The 22,268-nt window shown below is 42.2% G+C and overlaps 1 protein-coding gene across 1 annotated transcript in view; it reads right to left on the bottom strand.

Moving 5' to 3' along the window:
- The window catches only part of GLIS3 (GLIS family zinc finger 3), a gene marked incomplete at both ends in the record, with an annotated part of 400,740 nt that overhangs the window by 254,060 nt on the left and 124,412 nt on the right, over nucleotides 1-22,268 (bottom strand). The window contains one exon of the mRNA XM_080912067.1: nucleotides 15,047-16,160. Within this exon, the coding sequence (XP_080768193.1) occupies nucleotides 15,047-16,160 (1,114 nt within the window). The remainder of the gene's footprint in view (nucleotides 1-15,046; nucleotides 16,161-22,268) is intronic.

Raw genomic sequence — 22,268 nt, 5'->3', positions numbered from 1 at the left:
GAGAGAGAAGAAGAAAACGAAAGAAAAGAAGGGTAATTCTAGATATAGTCATTGTTCTAGGACAGGGACTCGAGCCTCCACTGACCTCAACACTTCCTACGAAAAGGAACAGCACTGTCAATGGGTTCTTGAAATGGTAGACAATGTCTTCCTTACACAACCCTGGAAGGATGAATGATTATGTCCTGCAGCTAGTCCTCAGATGTTATATAGGTCAAGGTCCTTAATAAGGCAAGGAAGTGGGGAAAGTTATCATTTCACAGTCAAGGGAGATTGGATTTTTAAGACAAGTATTTTGCATTTCAGGCACTGGGTGGGATTTCCAAGCATCAGGTCTATGTCTACATGAATACATTCGTCTGATTCAGTCTTCCCTGATGTAGTGTTTTCAATGGGAGGCAATGCATACCACCAGCATATAGAAAAGCCTATATATATGTTTACGTGACATCTGTTATAGAAGGGTATCTAGTGGACAGGACATAGGTAAATTGTAGGTTGTCCTGAAGCTGTTAGTATTTTAATGTTAATTCCACTTCCCCCAAGAAGGGCTGGCCAGTCACTCCAATGGAGTCTTCCCATTTTAATTAGTAAAATGAAAAAAAGCCAGTGACTGGGTGGGGTGAAAGAAGAGGAGAGAGCAGAAGAGATCAGAGGAGTGGAAGGCTGAAGGGGAAAATCGTGGCAACATGGTGCTTCCCAAGAACCAGCTAGACCCAGATGATATTTATTGGTGTTAAAAGCTATGAACATTAAGGATTTTATAGGTCTAGCATCTTATATGAAGGGCAGTTTGTATCTTTGGCTATTTGATGCAATCTTGTTGTGTAGAGGGTTTGTGGATTGAGAGTTTAACATATAAACCTGTATGAAAAGCTATTAGGCTGTAGAGTTGTGTTTGTGTGGGGTTTTGTGGTACAGAAATACCCCGGTACACAGGCAGAAAACAGGCGGTAAATAAACTGCCAAGAGAAGGGAGTTGTGGAGACAAGTTGGTCCGTGATGGCAGCTTGGACTAGGCACCAGAGGAGCACGGGACTCTGAACTAAAACCGGGCCTGAGTGAGACCTCAGGGCCAGTAAAGAGTTAAATCCGATCTATTTTTTAATATTTACTGCAACACTAAATGGTCTCTGATACCCAAGAGGGTCCATTTTCAACAAAAATTGACTAGTCTATATGCCCAAATCAGATGTGCCCTGACCCAACTAGTTAGATCATCTACCCTAAAACAAAGTATAAATCAGTCCCCATATACACCTGAACTCCCTAAAATATAAACTTAAAACTGTACTCCACTGTGCTGAAGCACCGAATATTCTTTCCTTCACTGTCCCCAATGGGAAACAGTGCTCTTAAGTACTTCTGCAACCTCCGTTTTCTTCCGTGCTAGCCTCTCCAGAGCTTTGCAGAGAGAGAAAAGACAAAGGGATGAGTTGGTGCTGGGAAGGTGGAGGGAGATGAGGAGGCAGCACAGGGGGAAAATAAATATTAAAAGAAAACAACACAAGAGCTTTAGCCTTTCTTTGGATGCAGGCATGACATAACAATCAAACAAAAGAGTCATCCCGCTGGAGCCAGCCACGTTTACTGCCATACACGGGCACATCGTAAACTTCTGAAAAGCAAGAATGCAAGGTCCTGTTCTCTCTGTGTCACACTGCACAGTAAACAAATCCAACGCATGGTACACAAAAGGATCTTCATTAAGCTGTGTCCACAGTGAGAAGAAACAAAATGAGATGACCTTAAAGCTAATATAATTTCCTCAGATTTCACAGGTTCTGTGAAAAGCAACACAAAAATCTGTCCTAAATACTTAGACAATAGTGTGTCACAGTCCTACATGGGCTCTCATCAGTACACCCACTGGAAGACTAGCCAGTAAGGTAACTGAAAACACCCATTCTAGAACACAACACCCTGAAATTCACCAAGATCGATTCATTAAAACGCATCATCCTGGAATTTAACTCTCAGGAAGATTAAAAACAAAACTGGTTAAAATATCCTCAACACATCCGATTCTGGATTCCTTGCCATTCTGATGACAGCATGAGGTATTACTGCTTGCACAGTAGGTACTACTAGAGGAACTAACCCATATATCCTCCAATTCCAAGAACCGAAGACCATGATGAATGACTTACTTTAGACATGTAGCCCTTGCTTTGTCTGTGGGCCTCCTAGTCTAGAAGACTGAGAACCACTTCATTCCAAACTCTTCTTTTCTCATTCACCCCTCAAAACTCTCCTAGATGGACTTAGAGACAAGGTGGGGTTAGAGAACACAACAGCCCCGGGCAAAGCATCTCCAAGGTATGTGGTAACAAGAAATCCCTTTCTCTCTGACTTGTTTCGTTCAGAGCCTGCTATAAAAAAGAACAGAGACAAATTCATCACTAGAAATCAGTTCAGCCAGTCTCCTAACTTTAAATACTAACCACACATAGGTGACTCCCACATCATGGCAGCCAAGACTTTACTGATGTCCAGACTCACCATCTAAATGTCTAAATGACTCCTTAACGAGTCCAAACCCAAACTTTGCCCTCCACAACTCTACCAGAACCATCTCAACATCAGTTAAGGGGAACGCCCGGGCTTTCAGATATGTAAGCTAAAGCTGAGACTCACCTCTGATATTTCCAGTGATATTTCCAGCTCACACAACCCATGGCCAACTTTTGTAAAACCCTGTGGTACCTAACTGTATGTTCAGATGTCTCCTACTTTCTGTTAGACATAAATAAGACAACAGAGAGACAGAGACTGCTGTAACCGCACTCCTGAAGGTGTGGACCCTAACACTGACTTCTTTGTCTTCCTCAATGTACTTTCTACACAGCAGGCAGAGATTACAGGACAAATCAGATCCTAACATTTTTTTACAGAAAACCATCTTTATCTGGCTCTACAAGGCCCTCAGCAGTCTGGTCCTCAAAGTGTTCCCCTAACTCTGTCTCTGTTCCTTGTGTCCAATCTTTTCCAGCCACACCTTCATTCATCTACTACACACGGGCAAAATCCCTCCCCTCAAGGTGGAACTGTGTTCTCTTTCTATCTATGTTGCTCTCTCCCTCCCTCTTTACAGTGTACATTCAAAAAAGAGGGAGAGCTTGAGGTTGGCTCCATTCTGTCTATTCTATCCCCACTGTTCAGAGAGTGACTGGCAGAAATTCTTGCTCCACGCATGAGTGAAGAAGACAATGAGTAGAGCCTTTATTCTATTCTGCATCTAAGGGTCACTTTCTGAGACCACAGAGGGCATGCATACCTATAATTAGATGAACAATTTGCCATTACATACACCAGATATTTAAATATTTAAGATACTTAAGAGAAGCAATTATACAAGTGCTTTTTGCTTCCACCCCCCCCACACACACACACACATGATCACAGTTTTCTTTGTGTTTCCTTTCTGCTTTTGAATTGTGGATCACACGCTCCTTTGTAAAAGTGAAGGAGGAAACAAAGCCATGTGACTTAGTTACGGTCAGTAGAATGCTTTGTTCTATGTAAGAAAGGCATGAATTCTGTATTTAAGAGTTTGAAACTGGACCCCATTGCAGACGATTTCAATTAAGCCTATTCTAATCTCAGTTAAGAGAGAATTCAACTTCAGAATTTCACTCCCAGGCACAGCTGTTTGATAAGATGCAGGAGCCAATCAAGACACTTGGCAGTACCATTACTTTGGGATACAATGTATTTTTTGTTTGTTTGTCTTTTGGCAATCCCTATTACTCACTGATGGTAATTAGCAAGGCAATCTTTGTAGGAAATATACAATCAGGCAACTAGAAATACCTTTTATGGAAGTCTTTGAAAATAAATCATTGACAGTACAAATGGTCAATATGTACTCTTAATTCAGAACTAAATTGCCCATTGATTCACCAAGATCTATGTTCTTGACCCTATGGTCCAGAAATTCATTTTTTTCTTAAGTTCTGAATTCAAGGAAAGTGCGGGTGGCACAGTTGTTGATTTTGATTTAACACCTCAATCGAGTAAGCAATTAGAGTGATTTCTCCATTATTTGCTTGGATTGTACAGTGCCTTCCTTGACTGGTTCCGTCATAAAGACCCCATTCTGTGGACACAGCATAAAATCTGGGTCACAATCTAAATTTGACCTTCCAGGAACACACAATGGAACAGGATCAGGCTGACCCAGACAGCCGGAGACGCTGGAATCCTCACCAGCAGTGGGTCAGCACACTAGGCTGCTATGGGAAATGCTTGCTACCAGGAGGAAACAGCTTCAATACACTCGGGACTTTGCCCCACAAACGCCAGTGCTTCCCTACCTCTGTTCAAGATGTAGCTCTAGGCTTTCAGAAACAGAGTTTACTTTGCCACTGTGCTTTTACAAACTGCATCCAGCACACCTCCCACTAACACCTTAGACAAGTTTCGACAAGTACAGCTGAATCACTTGAGATGGGCCAAAAGGTCAGGGCCCTGAAACTTTGTCAGCACGATTATCTAAAGCCACTGGGAAGCCCTCCATGCATCTGAGCGAGCAGGTTGGCTTTCCATCACACAAAAGAAGCTTTGTTTGTGCATACGTGACGCCTCTTAATTAGAATCAATGAATTTTTTTATTGCCGATAAGCCTGTTTGCCAAGCTCCATTTTCCTAAAACACTTTAAACATTTCTAAGAAGTGTGAATGTCAGCAGAACACTGAGATAGGCCTTGAACCAGGCCTGTTTTTTTGTGTGATGTTTACAATTGGTCATCTGTAGGTATAATTTTGCAAGTTTAAACACACTAAAGGACATGTTATAGTCAGACAATTTCGTTTTGTTTGAATATATTGATGGAAATGAACCAAGAGTGCCCATAGAGGTACACTGCCATTCTTTCTTTGAGTATAAGCCAGTTCATGACTGAAAGCAAGTGTTTAAACAACATAAGAACATTTATGACCCCACTGTGTGTATCAAACAGGGTACTTTATGAACAGATAGGAAATGTTGTACTTTAGGGCCTTGGCAGAGTAGCTATAATACCCAAATTTCTTCGCTCGATACTGAATGTCTTGGTGATTCATCTGTGACTTTGCCCTCGATAATGACCACATATTTCCAAAGGGTAAGTGTGCGTTGGACAAGAAAACACCACACAGCCCCAGGGGTGAGAAGACGATGATCAACCACAAATCATGCACCGAGAACGTGTAATTTGGATAAGGCAGGGGAAAACAGAGCAGAGTAATCCACTGAAGATAAGGAGATCTTCCCAGTGCTGGTGATTGTATGCCAATGGAATCTTTGGAAAGTCAAAATGGGGGAAAAGACGGGTGGGCTGGGAAAGACTCAGCAAATTCAAAAGCAAGATTTCAGGGCTAGCACTGATAAAAATTCCCTTAAAAACAAACAGACAAACCAAACAGTATGATGAGATGTGGTCGACACCCTCACAGAAAGCTCAGATACAAGAGAATAAAATAATGAAAGTGCCTTTTCTCTTTAAGAGGTCAGAAAAGGCCTGCACAGGAAGAGGAAATGAGGGGTGCTTTGGCCCCATGACCTGATATTCACCATCAATACTACCAGGTTTTCTGGAAGACCGCACTCCCAGCCTCCCTTGCAGTTATGCGCCCCGTGACTGAGTCCTGCACAATGACATGAAGGAAGAAACGCACCACTTTGAGCGGTATTTGCTAATGACCATCATTAAAATCTCCGTAGTAGGCTCAGGTTGCTGCACTCATACTGAAGGATCCTGAGTTACAACTGCAAAGCACTTTATTATAACCTGGAAAATAAGCTTTTATTATACCAAGCCAGAGATCTGAAACTGTCCATGACTGTATGAGACCATCATATATTTTACCACAATCCTCCTCATAACTTTTGCCTTTTCAAATCACTGCCTAAGGGTGATCTGAACCTCTCTCCTCCCCTCCCCCATGACCTCTCCCAAACTGGCCTCTTACTCCCCAACCTTCTGCAGCAGCCTCAGAAGTACTAGGATTGCAGACATGCACATCACCAATGTATTTATCAGCTAAGTTTCATGTGCTTTGTTTGCTGTGTGCATGTGTGTGCAAGTGTGTGTGTGTGTTTTGAGGTTACCTACATATTAATTATTGAGCTTTAGTAGGACATAGGCACATGGTAAATGGAATCAAAGCTGAAGAAATAGATTCAGGGTCTCAGAACTCGCCGGTTATTTTTAAGAAGTGCTCTGAGGATTAAATTAACCTGACAGCTCACAGCACAATCATTCTCTTTCCCCTCCATCTCTCTGGAGGAATTTTAGGGTCAAGGAAGAGGGTTCGTGTGTCCTTCCTTCCTTATCAAAACTCAGTTGCCTCTGGAAAGACCAACACTCTGAAACTTTTCTCAGTCACTTGATGTTCTACGCATGGATTTATCTTCCCATTATTCCGTGAAGTATACTTCAACTATGTGCAGAGTACAAACGAGGGACCCGGGAAAGGGGGTCTTGAAATGACTCAGAGCCTCCCTCAGACGGAGCCACCCTGCATGAAAATGAGAATACATTTCTACTTTAGGCTGGTTTGCTTGTTTTATACAGCAGAGTCCTCCATTTCCCCTTCTTTACAAATTACCTAGTGACTGCCATCTAACCATGTGCTGACAAACGGCATACTGACTGGGAATGGAGTGAAGAGGCCATGGCCAAGGAGAACTCAGCATAGCAGCGATACTTCTGGGGGACAAACTGCGAAGTCTGGGTTCCCAGTGAAATACCATCCAACAAACATTTTAAGTTCAGTGTTCTGAATGATAATCCTGAGAAGCTGTCCTTACTTCTAAGAGTAAGGATCTAGGACCACATGACCCACAGGAAGCATCCTAACGCCTGCGACCCGCCATAGCCAAATGACCTGGCCTTGAGTAACCCAACCAAGAAGGAAAATGAAGCAAGTGCAGCTCCAGGAAGAAATCTACAGAGGGCTGTGATCTACTGTGGTCCTAGGGCCTGAAAGGCTCACTAGGAAAAAAAGAGTCATATCGGGAATAATTGATTTACTTCTTTTTTCTTCCCACAGAACATCTTAAGCATTTAGTTCTGTTCCCTATTAATTAGTGTGAGCTGGAGAAACAGAACTATCCAAAATGAACCTCAGCAGTATCTGAAGAAGTCTGGGCGGCCGATGAGCCTAGGATAATGAGCATCAGGCCACAGCTTTGTTTAACAGTGCTCCAGACCCTTTACAGATTATTAAAGGAAATATTTAACTACAGGAAAGCTACTCGTGCACGGGATAATGTTCATGGCCTCTGTCCACATGTTAATCATTTTACATAATTGATTAAACAGTCTGGGTCTCCTTCTCGAGGCCTGCCCAGATTTTTAATTATTTATCTTCAAAGTCCACAACAAAAAGCTTTTGCTTGTACCCACTCAAGTGACTCACTAGCTGCTCACAGGGCAAGGAAAAAAAAAGTGTGTCACCAACGGATATATTGTGTGTGTGCACGTACACAAGAAGGTGCTGTGTTATGCACAAGCCAGAGTTAGACATGGCGTGTCTTGCTCAATTCTCTCATATATTGTAGGACAGGGTCTTGTTCACTGAATCTGGAGATCAAGATGAGCTGCAGGAATCCCTCTGTAAGAGGAATACACCACCACACCCAGGAGTTTATGTGAGTACTCAGGATCTCCACTGGCAGCTCAAATTTGTGCAAAACCTGCATTGCCAACTAAGCCCAGCCCATAGGCTGACTGTAGTAAAGAATTAAACTGTAAGCCTAAGGAGACGGTGGAAATGGCTGGAGTCGATGGTTCATTTCACACGCACCAAAAACAGTGTTGCTTCCTCTGTGAAGATCGTGCTTGGGCTTTTGCTTTTATTAACTAGATTTCTATTTATACTAACTGGGCTTGAATGGTCCAAATGGTAATAATGTCCCGACTGGACAAGACATCCTTTGGGGGTCCTTACAGCCTTCGACACTGCTCTTACCAAGTATCTAGATCCATCCAACTTTTTAGAGGTCATTTCCTTTAATGGTATCATGTGGCACCTCCACTTAAATGGCTTCCTTCCTTTCTCTACAGGATACGGACTCTCCTCTCAAAACACCAGCCTCCCTTGAAAAGGCAGTCGAGGCAGAACCGGAAGCCTTTGCCAACTTCCCAAGGAAAGTGTCATTCACAGCCCCTGCTTTATATTTGACATAGACTTGTGGGCCATCCCTAGATGGTGAATTCCAGAAGGGAGTATCTCATGTGTTGATCTGGTATGGTATAGCTCATAATATGCATTCAGCGATCAGGTAAGAAAGGGAATACTCATGGAGGTACAGCTGCTACATGAAGAATGTTTCCATACCTTGGCTTACAATAACATTCCAATGAAATAGGACAAAGACGCATTACTCAGCATACTGCCCAGTCTTCATACCTTCTAGCTTCTAAATCGTTTCTCAAACTAATCATCTTTAAAATGTCCTTAACATTTTCCTAAAGAATTAGCTGTTCTTCCTACTGACATGCATGTCTATGACCCAAGGAAATAAAATACAAACACGGTGCTATCAGATAAGGCAGGCTTCGCTATCTGATAAGGTAGGCTTCACTCCACTTTCTTCTCACCCCAGTCTATGTGACTAATGACAGCTATTTAGGCGTCATGGCATTCATACATGAAAAGGCCACCTGACTGTGCACAGTTAAATGTGAAATCAAGCATGTCTGGTCCTGGTTCTGGGTTTGCCAGACACACATCTACTGTCCAGGGTCAACACATCCATTGTCTTACGATTGCCTAGAAGCTTTGAGTCAATGATTGTTACAGGAACTATGAGCTGAATAGAAAAAAAATACGTTTACAAGTCATTTGGTCTAGAATCTGAAGGACAAGTATGTTCTTTTATTCTACAGGATCAAATTCTATCTGGACTTAAATATGTCAACATGACCACTCAAAAAAGAGGTAATTAAAAACTTTTCCAAAGGTCACTAAAGACCTTTCTAATAAATTGCCAATAGCTTTTCCACACTGTTGCAGTCTAAAAGAACTAAGAAAAATACATTTGTGAAATTATACATGAAAAAAAAAGCTCAAAATGTTTGACATATACTCCAGTAATCTAATCATTTGTGGAAAGATTTGCATAATTCTAATTTTAAAAATGTTATTTCAGGGCATAAAATTAGAGATGAACCAGAAAATAAACGTGAACTAAAAGGAACATTAACTATCAACTAGTTAATGATCTTGTTTAATGAAAATGGATCCTCAAATATTAACCTCTTAGAGACACTCATTATCTATTATTTTTTATTATCTCAGAATCACAGAAAAATAAATTTAAACCATGATTCTCTTCAAAACATTTTCTGAGCTCTGTTATGAATTTATTTTCAGAGCAAAGTTCAAGAAAGGTCAGCTCCCCAGGTAAAGTGGATTAAACGCTCTCTACAGAGAAATCAAATTAAACCACTACCAAATGGCAGGTCTCCAGTCTTGGAATGTGAAATCTGATTTGACAGACGCCATACAGACGGTGGGCAATTCCCCATCTGATGGTAACCTCTGTGGTTTCCCTGTTACCTCTTCTCACGAACTTGTAGATTATGGTAACATCTATGTTGAATATGCATATAAATAGATAAGTATGTTTGTACTTCCCTCATATCTAAAAAACATCACTAGAAAAAAGAATCTCGAGATTTGATTGTACTGTTTGAAATTATCTGAGTTTGTGCCTGCTTCTTGACAAACTGGTGCCCTGTGGGAAACGACTTGGAAGTCAGAGTCTCTGATCTTTACCAGATGTTTTACTGATGGTATTTCAGCCTCAAGAGACAAAGAGGATATTAATGTTAATTTTATTTATTTAATCGTATCAAGCAGATTTTACAAAAAAAAAAAAAAATCCAGTATTTTTTTTTAACACCCCATCTTTTCAGAAATGCCCATGACATCAGAACTGTTTTGAAGATAGAAAGGGTTTTATTTTGAACTAAAGGATTGAGGAAATAATCTACTTTCTCCTTTATAAGTGGGAAATACATGATCAACCTCTCAGTGTCACTGTTAGGAAGGCAGGAAGATGACAGAGATTTACCTGTAGCACAAGATGAGTCCCACCTCAACCTTGAACTGCTGACAGAGAACAGTCAACCTGTGAGTACGATGGACACCCATTTGCAAAGCTACTGCCACCACCCTGGGTCACTCTGACCCTTCATTTCTTACCTCTATGTGTGGTATTCTAAGAAAAGTGAGTCTACCCTGGTCATCATCACGTAATAATTTAAATGAGAATATGCTCATCACTAAACACAGCCTCTCCAAACTGGAGCTGGCGTCACATGGGAAGGTCTCATCTAACCACAGCTCAGAGTCAGAACTTAGAAGCTGGGAGAGCCCCGATTCTCAGGCATGGCTACCCATTAGAAACGCCTACTCTACCCAAGCCTATTGTACCCCAGACTCTGGAGTAGAAGCCAGGTACTGGGGCTCTGAAAAGCATCTAGTGAGTCAATGTCAGCAAAGTTAGGCTGCCCCGAAGATCCTAAGTGAGGAGACGCTAAACAATAAGCTTGCAAAAAAAAATCAATTTTCTTCAGCTTTGTTCTCAGCTGAAAAATGGTACATGTGGCAAAACACTGGAGGGTGTGCTAATCAATTCTCTACTGTCCTGGGACAAACACAAGGGAGTTCTAAAACGTTTCAAGCAGTAGAGAGGGGACACCTAAGCTGCCCCAGCAGCACCTGTATCACCACCAGGAAATGAGGCAAACATTGAGTTTTCCCCATACTTCAGCCCGTCTCAGAAAAACGAGGCAAATCTGCACATCTTATTTCTGCATATTTATTTCCCCTCTAGAAATATTCACTACTCTAAAATTATTGATTCCTCTGCCCAAAGGATTTGCTTGGCCACATAACTGTTTATCTAAAAATCCTTTTAATTTTTGCGGGTTTCAATGTACATAAATTGGATTATACCACATTTTGCACATAGCATTCTACTCAATTTTATTTTGTAAAATTTACCACGTGCCGTGTATTTCACTAATTTTAAACTCTTTCATAGTATTACCTAGGAATAAACCATAGCAAATCGGTGTGCCTTGTCTGTGGAAGTAGAGTTAATTACACTTTTATATAAATAAAACCACATATGCAATATGAATCTCATCCCAGTTCCCATACTGCCCCATGCAGGAGTCTCTAAGGAAGACACCTAGACATGGTTCTATTGGATAGACCCATTTTCAAACTTGCTCTCCATTTCCAAAATGCTCTCCAAGATGGTTATACCAACTTATTTTTCTAGAAAACATACACACACACATACACACACACACACAAACACACACACACACACACACACACACACACACAAACACACACACACACACACACACACACGACATTCTCCATACTCTAATCAATACTTGGTACTATGCTAAATTACATATTGCTGCCTATATAAAGGTTTTGAGGTATAAAATAATAATTACAGTTAATAATATTTTCCTAAGGCCCTCTCTGGTCATAAAATTATGGTAATCAAATCAATTCCAAATCTTATCAAAAGTAACAAAATAATGGTTGTACAGACGGATAAAAAGTTTACAACGGATTTACTTTCCCTCAAGAAATATCTTTTATGCCCAAAGTTGGCCCACGACCATACTTCAGGCCATAAAATAGTATTGGGGACATGGTCCCAGCTCTGTATTTATTTTCTTGTGCTCATAATCCAATGTTACTTAAAAAGCAAACTGCCCGATCTCCAAGCCAAAGTAAATACGCTGGATTTTGCCAGGGAAAATGCCTGTGGAGAAATGAGTCAATTCATACAAAATTTAAAACTATCTTTGGTCAGTGACATTTTCATGAAAATTTTTGGGTGGATAAAAGTTTTGCAAAATTCATTTTTACTATTGGATTAAATTCATCCAGAAAAAATAAGCAAAACGTAAGTGGCAACCCACATCGCCTCTGATCCCTCCTTAACACTCCCTAACGTCCCAGCACAACTGCCTTCAATTGTGCAGGGAAAGAGGCCAGGGGGTTCTGGTCCTAAACAGAACCTGGGCCCCTGTTCATGGACCAGGCTGCTTCTCAGCCTGAGCACTCAGAGAACAGGCTTCTCCTGTCAATCAGAATATACTTCAATTCCCTCCTGGAAAAACACACCTGGCCCCTGGCCACCCTTTAGCTCAACAGCCAAGAGACCCCCGAAGGGTGAAAGCCTTTGGAACCACTGCTATAGGAACCTTTAGGAATGGTTTGTATACTTTGATAGTTTGAGACGCTTTATGTTATCCCCTTAGGAACACAGAAGTGATTTGAGGTTCCGGGTTAGTCTGCAGCCTCACGGTGTTAGCAATGATTGATAAAATGCATTCTCCCGTGGAGCAAAGGTAACTTGGCATCAGGGGAGGAGTCCACAGTAGCCTCTAACTATGAAGCAGGCCTTGGCCCCGACACACCCTCCTTTTACCCTAATTTCCAGAGGCACTTTGTGTTGCTTTTTGTCATAGCCACCAAACACATATGGGTCACCATTCCATTTTTTGGTTAAATAATCCCATAGGTGAAAAACGATGACTAATCTGAATGTCACCCATAGAGGAGAAATAGAAATCAGACATACATGAAACGAACAGGCTGGCTCTTAAAATTCAAACTACTCCTAGGTTCTGTAGCCACCACAAAAACCGAAGACCACTTTTCGGAAAGAGCATGGGCACTTTACCTGGCACGCGTCTGGCTTTGAGGGAGCTACCTTAAGAACGCGGTGTAATGAAACACTTCCCTGTTGGAAGCTCTGTGGGCCTGGATCCCATGAGTTTGTGCAAATTCCCTTTGCAAAGGGCAAAAAGATGCACACTGCTGATGTCCGAGCCCTTTAAGCGCAATGCCTTCTTGTCCAAGAATACCATTTGAGACATCCGCCAAGCCTCTACCGCAAGCCTGCTCACTGCCAGGTCTACAGCCTCGCATATCAAGCACATGACTTGCAGCAACATTAACAGTCTTCAGAGGATAAAAGGTTCATGATGCGTATGCTGACACAGAAATGATGTTTTCCTGTTAAAAACATCATCAGGAACCCCCAAGAACCTTTGCTTTGTCTTAAAAGGATTTGCACGTAGTGTGTGAGTGGTTTGCGATTCCAGTTTTACTGCACTATTGGATTAGCTATGCGAGTTGTACGAATGAAGAGAGGGCAGATTAGGAGAGCGCAGTCAGCATCCACCCATCCTGAACGGCACCGCGAACAGCCGGGCAGTCCCGAGGATGCTTGCTGCTCGGCTGTTCTTTCCCTCAATGATCTATGTTTAATATTCATTGTGCGCTTTAGCAAAAGTCAACTCTGCAAAACTTCTGTGTCTCTGAAAACTCTGGGACCAGAGGTGAAAATGGAGAAGTTTCTTTGCATAAAAATTAATTTGGCAATGCAAAAGAAAGTATTTTTGATGTAATTCTAACTTTAAAGTTGGTGTCAATAAAGCCAAATCCAGTGAACTATTTTCAGCCGGGTTACTCAGAACTAAGAGGCTGAACTTTTCCTTCAGAGACCGGGTGTTTGTCTCGCTTGCTGCGGACTCCTGCGTTCCACAGTAAGTAGGATTGCCTTCAGTGCTTGTTCAACACAGAACCCTTCTGACAAGAGTACGGTTTGGCCTACTGGAGTGAAACTGTTGTTTTCACTCGTAGAACCTGGTACTCTCACACAGCATCAGCTTCAGGCTTTCCTTAAGGGGGAAAAAAAAAACTCACACCATGGGCACAATGTAATGACAAGAGGTGCAATTTCATTCCACCAAGAAGCCTTCCAGTTCTGTGGGAAACACCCGCTGCACATGGAGAAAGTGCTTCTGCCTCCTGCATCCCAGCTCGTACCTGCACGGCATGCTTTTGCATGAATAAGAGCTTGGCCGGTCTGCAGTCACCTGTCAACACAGTCTGCATGCTTTGTATCCCAACTACAGAGGTGACCCTGGTGGGAAGGATCTCGGTCAAACCCGTCCCTTCCCAAACTGGTTCATGTTCTTCGATTATCTCTGATCTACAGAACGCTCAGTATCGAGGAGCAGACAAAATTCTCAGTTCTAACTCTGCAGAACTATTCCTGGCCATCCACACTAATAGAAAACACATGTACACTTGTGTTCGGCCCTCTTCCTCCCTCTCCCTCTCCGAGCCCTCTCAGACTGTGCAAAGCTATCTCTGTGATCCTGGAGATCACGTCCTGTTTGTAAGCCCTGAGGGTTTCTGGGAGGTGCGAAAGTATTTACGAATCAAATTATTCAAAACCAGTCAGGTTTGCCAAGAAACAGAATCAGGGTTGCAGGGTCAGTGCCGGGAAGGAGGAAGGCAGGAGACACAGCACACCCGTGTGCCTCAACACCGAAGACACACAATCATCTCAACCCATGCTTTATGCTTTTCCACAAAATCCCTCTTCCCCAAAATTAGGCGAGATCCAGTGAGGTCCTGCCCCCCTGGTGTTACCTTGCTGACTGTAAATCATTAACGAGTCTCACTACCCTAGAATGTACTAGCATTAGGTGTATACTGGAACAATCTCAACAGTCAAGTTCCTGAGTAAAGAATTCCTTTCTTAAATGTCAGTCGTGCTCACAGACCCTAAGCCTTGCCTAAATTTTCAGAGGTTTAAAAAAAAAAAAACTGAATATTTACTTTGGAAAAGGAGGGTGGGAGCTAGCTGGGGCTCAGTGAATGGTTCCCTGCACTTGAATAGCAATGTAGTCAAGAAAACACCGAGTCTGTGCTTTTCCCACAATCCCAGACTAAAACAGGCCTCCACCACCTCAGCGGTGTGGGGCTTGAGCTAGAATGGAAGAGAAACAAGCAGCCACCATCAAAGAACCCTTTCCCTTGCACCAGCTAGAGGAAGAGGCGAGAAACCTAAACAGGTACCTTGACCACCACACATTCAAACACGACAGAAAAAGAAATTCTTACCTGTCTTCTTGGTCCTAGTTTAATAAAACGCGTGTATGGAAGTAAGCTGGACCTTCAGGAAAGATGGCCCAGGACCTCGGGAACTCCAACTTACCGTACACTTGTTGGGCTTCTCCCCGGAGTGGACCCTCATGTGGATCAGCAGTTTATACCGTGCGTTGAAAGGTTTGTATCTTCTAGGGCAGCCAGTCCAGAAGCACGTGAAGTCTTCCCCCTTGCGCTGGTCTATGTGGACCTTCTCGATGTGCCTCACCAGCTCCTCCTGCTGGTCATAAAGGGCACTACAGTCTATCCAACGACAGCTGTGCTTACCCCCTGAGTCTTCCATCTCCCCATCTTCTTCCAGGCCAGCCTGGGCCAGGGACAGCGATTGGGTGTGAGGCAGGAGCTCTGGGTGATGAAGGTGTGGATGGGCATGGTATGGGGGTGGAGGGCCTTGAGGTGGGGGAAGAGGGAGAGGCGGAGCAGAGGGTAGGTCCAAGGCACCGGCAGGGAACTCCTCCAGGCGCTCTGTTTTGAGCATGTTGGCTGTCTGTCCATCATGGCCCTGTAGGCTGGGCTGCAACACCATGTTGTTTACAGGTCCGGGCTGCAGGCCACCATGCTCCAGCTGCTGCATGCGTTCGTACTCCAGTTGACCATCCTCTCCAAAGCCCGGCAGCGTATGCCCTCCACTGGCAACCAGCATGCCTTTCTGCCCGCTGGACACTGCACAAGACTGGGGGATGCAGCTCCCACGAACACCCAGGAAATGCCCATAGACCTCTGACTGTGGGGACATGTTGGCCGGGGAGGCTCTTGATCCATTGATGTAGGCAACCAAGGATGTGGGTGAAGTGCGGATGATCGTATTGAAGTCAATCCCGATGCCATCAGACAGTGGGGACAAGGACAGCGCCCTCTTCTTGGAGCGGGTAGAGTGGGACCTGGCTGCTGAATGCCGAGGACTAGGGTAAGGAGAGTGACTATTTTCCATGCCGAAAAGATACGGTGGCAACGAGTTAGAGATGCTGTTGCCAGACACGGGCGTGCCTGGAGGCAAGGTAAGAAGGTCCCCTAGGTCCACGCCATTCTGGGAGCTGTGGTTGGATGAAAGTGGAGGAAAAACCCTGTAGCTCTGAGGCCACTCTTGCTTCACACTCAAGGCTGATTGACTCTCTGTCAGACTCAAACTCGTGGACACCAGAGACTCTTGCAAAATAACGGACCTGGGGCAGCAGCCAGAGAGAAGGAAAGAAAAAAGAAAATTTTCAGAGCGATGTGGATTGCTTAAGAGCTAAGAGAACAATATACCAACAATCCCTTAAGTATTTCCCCTAATTACACTCTCCACTAAACACAAAGTCTTGGACTATGATAGAGTCCCAGGCTTTTAGTTCCAGGTAAAGAGCATTTTACCAAGCGAACAAGAAAAGCTAATGCTGACTAGAATAATAAAAGCTATTGTTATAAATACTTCTGGTACTTTAATGAGAATAAATAGTCCTGACTTTATTTCAATGTATTTTTTATACAAAGGGGGGAAATTGAAGACTAGGAAAAAATTATAGATGCTTGTTGTGGTAAACCAAATTAGTATTTGTTATGCACCTACTGTGTGCACCATGTTGTAATAGGTTTTGTAGGTCATACACTTCTGAACAGCAATAGTGTTCAATTAACATAAACTCATGCTATGTTTTGTTTTTAAAGAAAATCTCACAAGACAGATGCTGTGTTATAAACTTACTAATACTTTCCAAATTCAGTTTCCCTGATATTGTCAAATTAGACATTTTAAAGAGAAATTTATAATGCAGGTACTCATCCATTTTAAATGACATTAGAAAATTTATGAAAATGAAAAAAAATACATGGGCACAAAGTATACCTCAGTGCACACTTGGCTTGCCAGAAGCACAGAGTTCTCTCCCTGCTCTGTCTGTCTGTCTGTCTGTCTGTCTGTCTGTCTCTCTCTCTCTCTCTCTCTCACACACACACACACACACACACACACACACACACACACACACACACACACACACACAAACAAACTAGTCCTTAACAGAACAAAGCTATGATGCATAAAGGAATAATCTGGAGAGCTGCATTTGGATTCACTCATCAGGACTTGTGGGACTAGCCACACTTGTTAGATGGGTTTCCCATGAGCTCTTGTCCTTGTATTTAAGCAGCTTCAGGCCAAGAACAGGTCACTCACTTGCAGAGGCTCATTTTTACAATTCCTTCCCTGTCCTTACCCTTTACAACAACAACAACAAAAAGCTAAACATGTCACAATTCATTGTTTATATATCAAAGTGGTTCACTGTGGTTAACTCTAGCCCCTTGAAAATTCATATTGCTTTCCAAGGACATTATTATGCCTTAAAAACAGTCAAATTAAAGCTATGTCCCTGGGACAGAACATTCATCCCCCCAAAAGGGTTACCATGTAGACACATAGAAAAGGTACCCGATTCCAACTCAGAAGCATCAGATAACTAAGAAGCTTGACTTATTGACATGCATCTGCGGCTGGCTTTCTAGGATGCTTTATTTAAATAAATTAATCACCAAAAATTCGTACATAAAAATGTGTGACTTCTCTAGATGAACCTATTTACTGTCTCCAGCTATTCAATGTCAAGCTGTTGTAAAGGAAGGAAGAATTTTCCCTCCATCTCTCCCTTTCTCGGCTTCACAGAATGGAAACCAGGAGCACTTATTGCTGCCAAGCCTGAGATACCGTGAAGAAAGCATCTAGACGCCGAGAGGCACAGTGTAAGGTGGTAGCCGACACTGCATTCGACAGCTGCCGTTGGGTACGGGAATGTTTACCAATGAGGAACACAGCAGGACCTGTGTCTAACCACCCTTAACATAGCTGTGTCTCTTGCTTTGCTCACATCCTTACATTTGGGCTAAAGTCCTTCTGCAAGCTCCAAAGTGGCCTCCGAACACTTTGGATTTTAATTCCCCATAAACACATCTCAATTACTTTCGGAGCACACTTAGAGCACGAGGCTCTTCTGGGCATATACCCCAGAAACACTTTAATACACAACAAAGATATATACACCACAATGTTCATAGCGGCTCTATTTATAATAGCCAGAAGCTGGAAAGAACCCAGATGTCCTTCAGTAGATGAATGGATACAAAAATTGTGGTACATATACACAATGGAATACTACTCAGCCACCAGAAACAATGACTTAACCAAATTCTTAAGAAAATGGCTGCATCTAGAGAATATCATCCTGAGTGAGATAACCCAGTCACAAAAGAACAGACATAATATGCTTTCACTGATAGTGGGATGCTCACCCCAGAGGCTTGCACTCCCCCAGAAACAACTCACAGACTGTATGAAGTCCAAGAAATAAAGAAAACAAAACAAAACAAAACAAAATATTTACAAAACAAGAAAACTTTAACTATTTCCATGTTACATTTTGTTTTACATGTACTTTATGCTCATTGTAACTATTAAGTTTTCAAGGCATACTATCAAACCTTGAAAAAAATCAAGTACTGACTAAAAAATATATTCATATAGTTTTATGTAAAAACTATGTTAAAATCGGAAAAAAAGTGCTGACAAAAATGTATAATTTTAAGCAAAAATGTTTAAAATCTGTACATTTATCTTTGTTTTGTAAAATAAAGTTGTTTAAAAAAAAAAAAGAGCACGTGGCTCTTTCTGCTGAGCTTAGCAGTATGCTCTGGTGGCTGGGTGTCAAGAGCATTTTGACCCTACCCCCAGTGGGAGTCAGAAACTACATTTGGACACAAGCTACATCAGTGGAGATGTCATGTACAAAGCAAAGACAAATGGCTCTGTTTTTCACCAAGGTCAAGGAACAATGGGGCATCAGAAGACTGACAGAGCTCACAGTGACGGCCATTTTAGAACATTTCAGACTTCTGAACAGCAACTACCAGTCAAAGATGCTTGTTCCACTCTATGTACTTTGCTGAAGAGATTACATTATTTCTCTAAATAACAGCCTAAAAGGACATGTTCATTTTTCCAACCATGAAAGGTAAATCTCAATTCTCTTAAACTATCCTGAACGTTAGTTTATAGCACAGCATAACTCTGTGTAAACATGTTACTTAGCTTCTTCAACATCTTAATTTTTCAAGACAGTTGTCATTTTCTTTTTCAGAAAGCAAGCTGGATGGTGTACTTAAAAAACAATGAACACAGTAACTAGCTCATGCCCCTCCCTGCCCCTAACACCTCAGATACCAATAGGAACAAGACCTCCAACAAACGACAGTCACTCCCTCCATCTCTCCACAAAGCGCTGTAGAAGACCTTCCCATGAGAACTATCTGTAGTAAGAGTCTGCTTTGCCAAGCAGTTCCATCATCTGCACCACACTTGGAAGCAATTGTGAGGCTCTCCCTCAGGAAACATCAAGCTCTGTCAATGAATTTTTACCTTCCCAGTACCCAACAGAGTATGAAGTACAAAGTGAGTGCTCCAACACTTTCTAATAAAACAAGTACATAAGGAAGAGTCGGGCTTGAGGGCTCAGGCCTGTGACCCCACTCTAGGATTCCAAAGGTTGAGGCTAGAAGATCATGACTTTGAGGCCAACCTAGACTATACAAGAAGATGTTATCTCAAAAAACAGAGTCAATAAAAAATTAAATTAAATTAAAACAATGACCTTGGTAGCTGACTAACAACTCTTTACGAAGCTCACAAAGCATTTCTATATATTAACCGACTGTATACACAGTATGAGATAAATTAACTAGACTCTTAAAATATTTTCATAAATGACAAATGACTAAAAATCTACTGAGTTTCCTTCTGAGACAGGGAAGAAATGATGCGAGGTCCTTAGCAAAGTACAGATGGGAGTAAGTGTCTGGCGAAGACCTAACTGGCTCCTATTTCCACACGCAATATCTCGTATGTGGTCCACAATGCTCGGCTTGATTAAAAGACTTGGTAAAACCCGGCTTAAAAACACACAGGCCAGGACGAATTGTCTGTTTTTCTGCAACAGTATGTGGAACAAGCTTGAAGGTTGCCAAGGACTCTAGCCTGCAACCCCTGCTGCTACACACAGCAGGGCTGTGGGAAAGAAAGTGACAAGGAACTCAGAAAGCTGTGTCACCACACAGAGAGCAATCTCCAGTTCCATATGTTCATCTGATCCTAACGACATTACTTCTGGAGACTGGTGTATTTGGAACTGTATGTGAAAGGCATGATAATAAATCTCAACCCAAATAAAAGCAAAGTGAAAAACACAGAAACCATTGGGAAAAATGAACCCTCACGAAGCAGAGTAAGTAATGATGACCAAGTAAAGCCGTTTTCTTCTAAAGACTTAAAGTTTTAACTGATAATATGAAACTCCTTGAAGTGATGCTCATGAGGGGAAAACCACAGGTACATGGACAAAGTGTGTATATAACTAAATCTGTATAATATAAAATGTGTGACATCTATACGTGATAAGCCCACAAGATCTGAAAAGAGAAGACCAAGCCTAACCTTTCAGGAAACGTCACCTATGTACCTCAGCAAATTTTCCAAAAGAATTAGTACAGCTTATGAACACAGAAAAGTTCTGTAAGATATCAGAGTGCACAGGAAGCCTAGAGTCGATTCTCTGTTCTCTTTTCAGCCTTCCTTGAGCTTTGTGGTCATACTGCAAACAACAAAACAGGCAACTATCACTAGCACAGTCCAATTCAGGCTATGGAAAGACAAACGTGGAGTGTTTGAATCTACATTGACATCACTAGGTTAGGTGATGGCTGACCTTTGTAATGACAAGCTATAAAAACTGACCCTGGGAAAATCAACTAAGCTTTCCAATTCTGGGGTCCATGCTTGTTAGGACTATGAGTATCCAGCTATAAGTTAAAATTCACAATACATATAAACACACTGGGTAGCTATATCTACAAAGCCCATAGAAGCAGCGTCCCATTGCCGTTAGTGATTAGGTCTGCTAGGCTGACATATTTAATTCTATGAAGATGTTTGTCATTTCTGCATCCCGGCCTTGTCCTTTAGAGGACATACATGCAATGGCTTTCACAGCACGGAGTGAACGACACCTAAACTGACAGTGGCCCCCGACTCTTCAACATAATACAGTATTTGTTTAGCACTGTGGTGGGCTAATGAGAAATGACTGGGAAGGTAATCATAGCAAATACACAGCACCAAAGCAGGATTCTCACCTGATTAAACGGAGCATAAATTAAAGAAAGAGTGTTCTGAGAGGTGCATCTCAGAGGAAAACGCATGTAAATGAAGCACAGAAAATGAAGAAATATAGCTGGCAAATCTCAGAAAAACTTTTATCATTGAGATGATTGCACAATTATTATCCCAAATGCATAAAATGTACAGAAATAACCACGTTATGAACTGCCAAGACCACTGTTAAGCTCACACATGGGTTGGCCTTCTCTGCAGTGCAACCTGAAAATCCTAACTAATGGCATGAAAGGTGCTGTTAATAGCTGTTTATTTAAAGCAACAACTATTAACCCCTAATCACTAGATATGAAATAAAGATTTTTCAGATTAATCCAGTGAAATATTATCTGCAATACTAAAATAAGAGACAGAGTGCAAGACATCAAGGGAGGACAATCACGCAATGGCACTACTGGTCGCCACGGGTGGTGATGTTTGTGAACTGCAACAAGGATCCACACACAAGATAGCCCTAAAGGCACAACACTGCCACTTACATTTTGGTAGTAACCAACAGCTGTCTAATTGAACTTAAGTCTTATTCAACAAGAGAAAAATGACACCCAATACTGGAAACCTAGCCAAGAATGCAAGCCTAACAAGATCTGAGAGGAGAGCCAACTGAAGCCACTTTTCCTAAGCCAGTAAAACTCTTAACTACATTCTAAACATTTATCCAACACCTACAGGTAGGTGCAGTTTTTAATCCTCGAAGAGGCTTCATTGAATAGCAGGTGGAGACCATTAAAGAACACCACAAGTCAAAATGCGGAGAACACCTACTATGGGGGGGTCCAAATGCCACCGATGCTCCCACAAGTCAACCACGATACCTTCAAGGAAAAGGAGACAGAAGGCTTTCCGAGCAGAAGACCAGAAATACTGTGTCTTCTGGATGTGGCAGGAAAGACACACTCATGAAATGTCAACAATGCAGCTGCTGAAGCAAGACATGAACAATGATCGCACCAGGAGACATGTCAACATGGATGGAGGGAACCACAAAGAGCCACCATCCTAGATGAAGAGCTACAAAGACTGTGATGAGAGAGAGAATTAGTCTCTCCCAAGGATGAAGCTACTCGATCATTAT

The sequence above is a fragment of the Micromys minutus genome, assembly GCF_963924665.1.
Source record: "Micromys minutus genome assembly, chromosome: 2".
NCBI classification, from domain to species: Eukaryota; Metazoa; Chordata; class Mammalia; order Rodentia; family Muridae; genus Micromys; species Micromys minutus.
The sequence above is the reverse complement of the archived record's forward strand: the minus strand, read 5'-3'. Positions and strand labels throughout refer to the sequence as shown.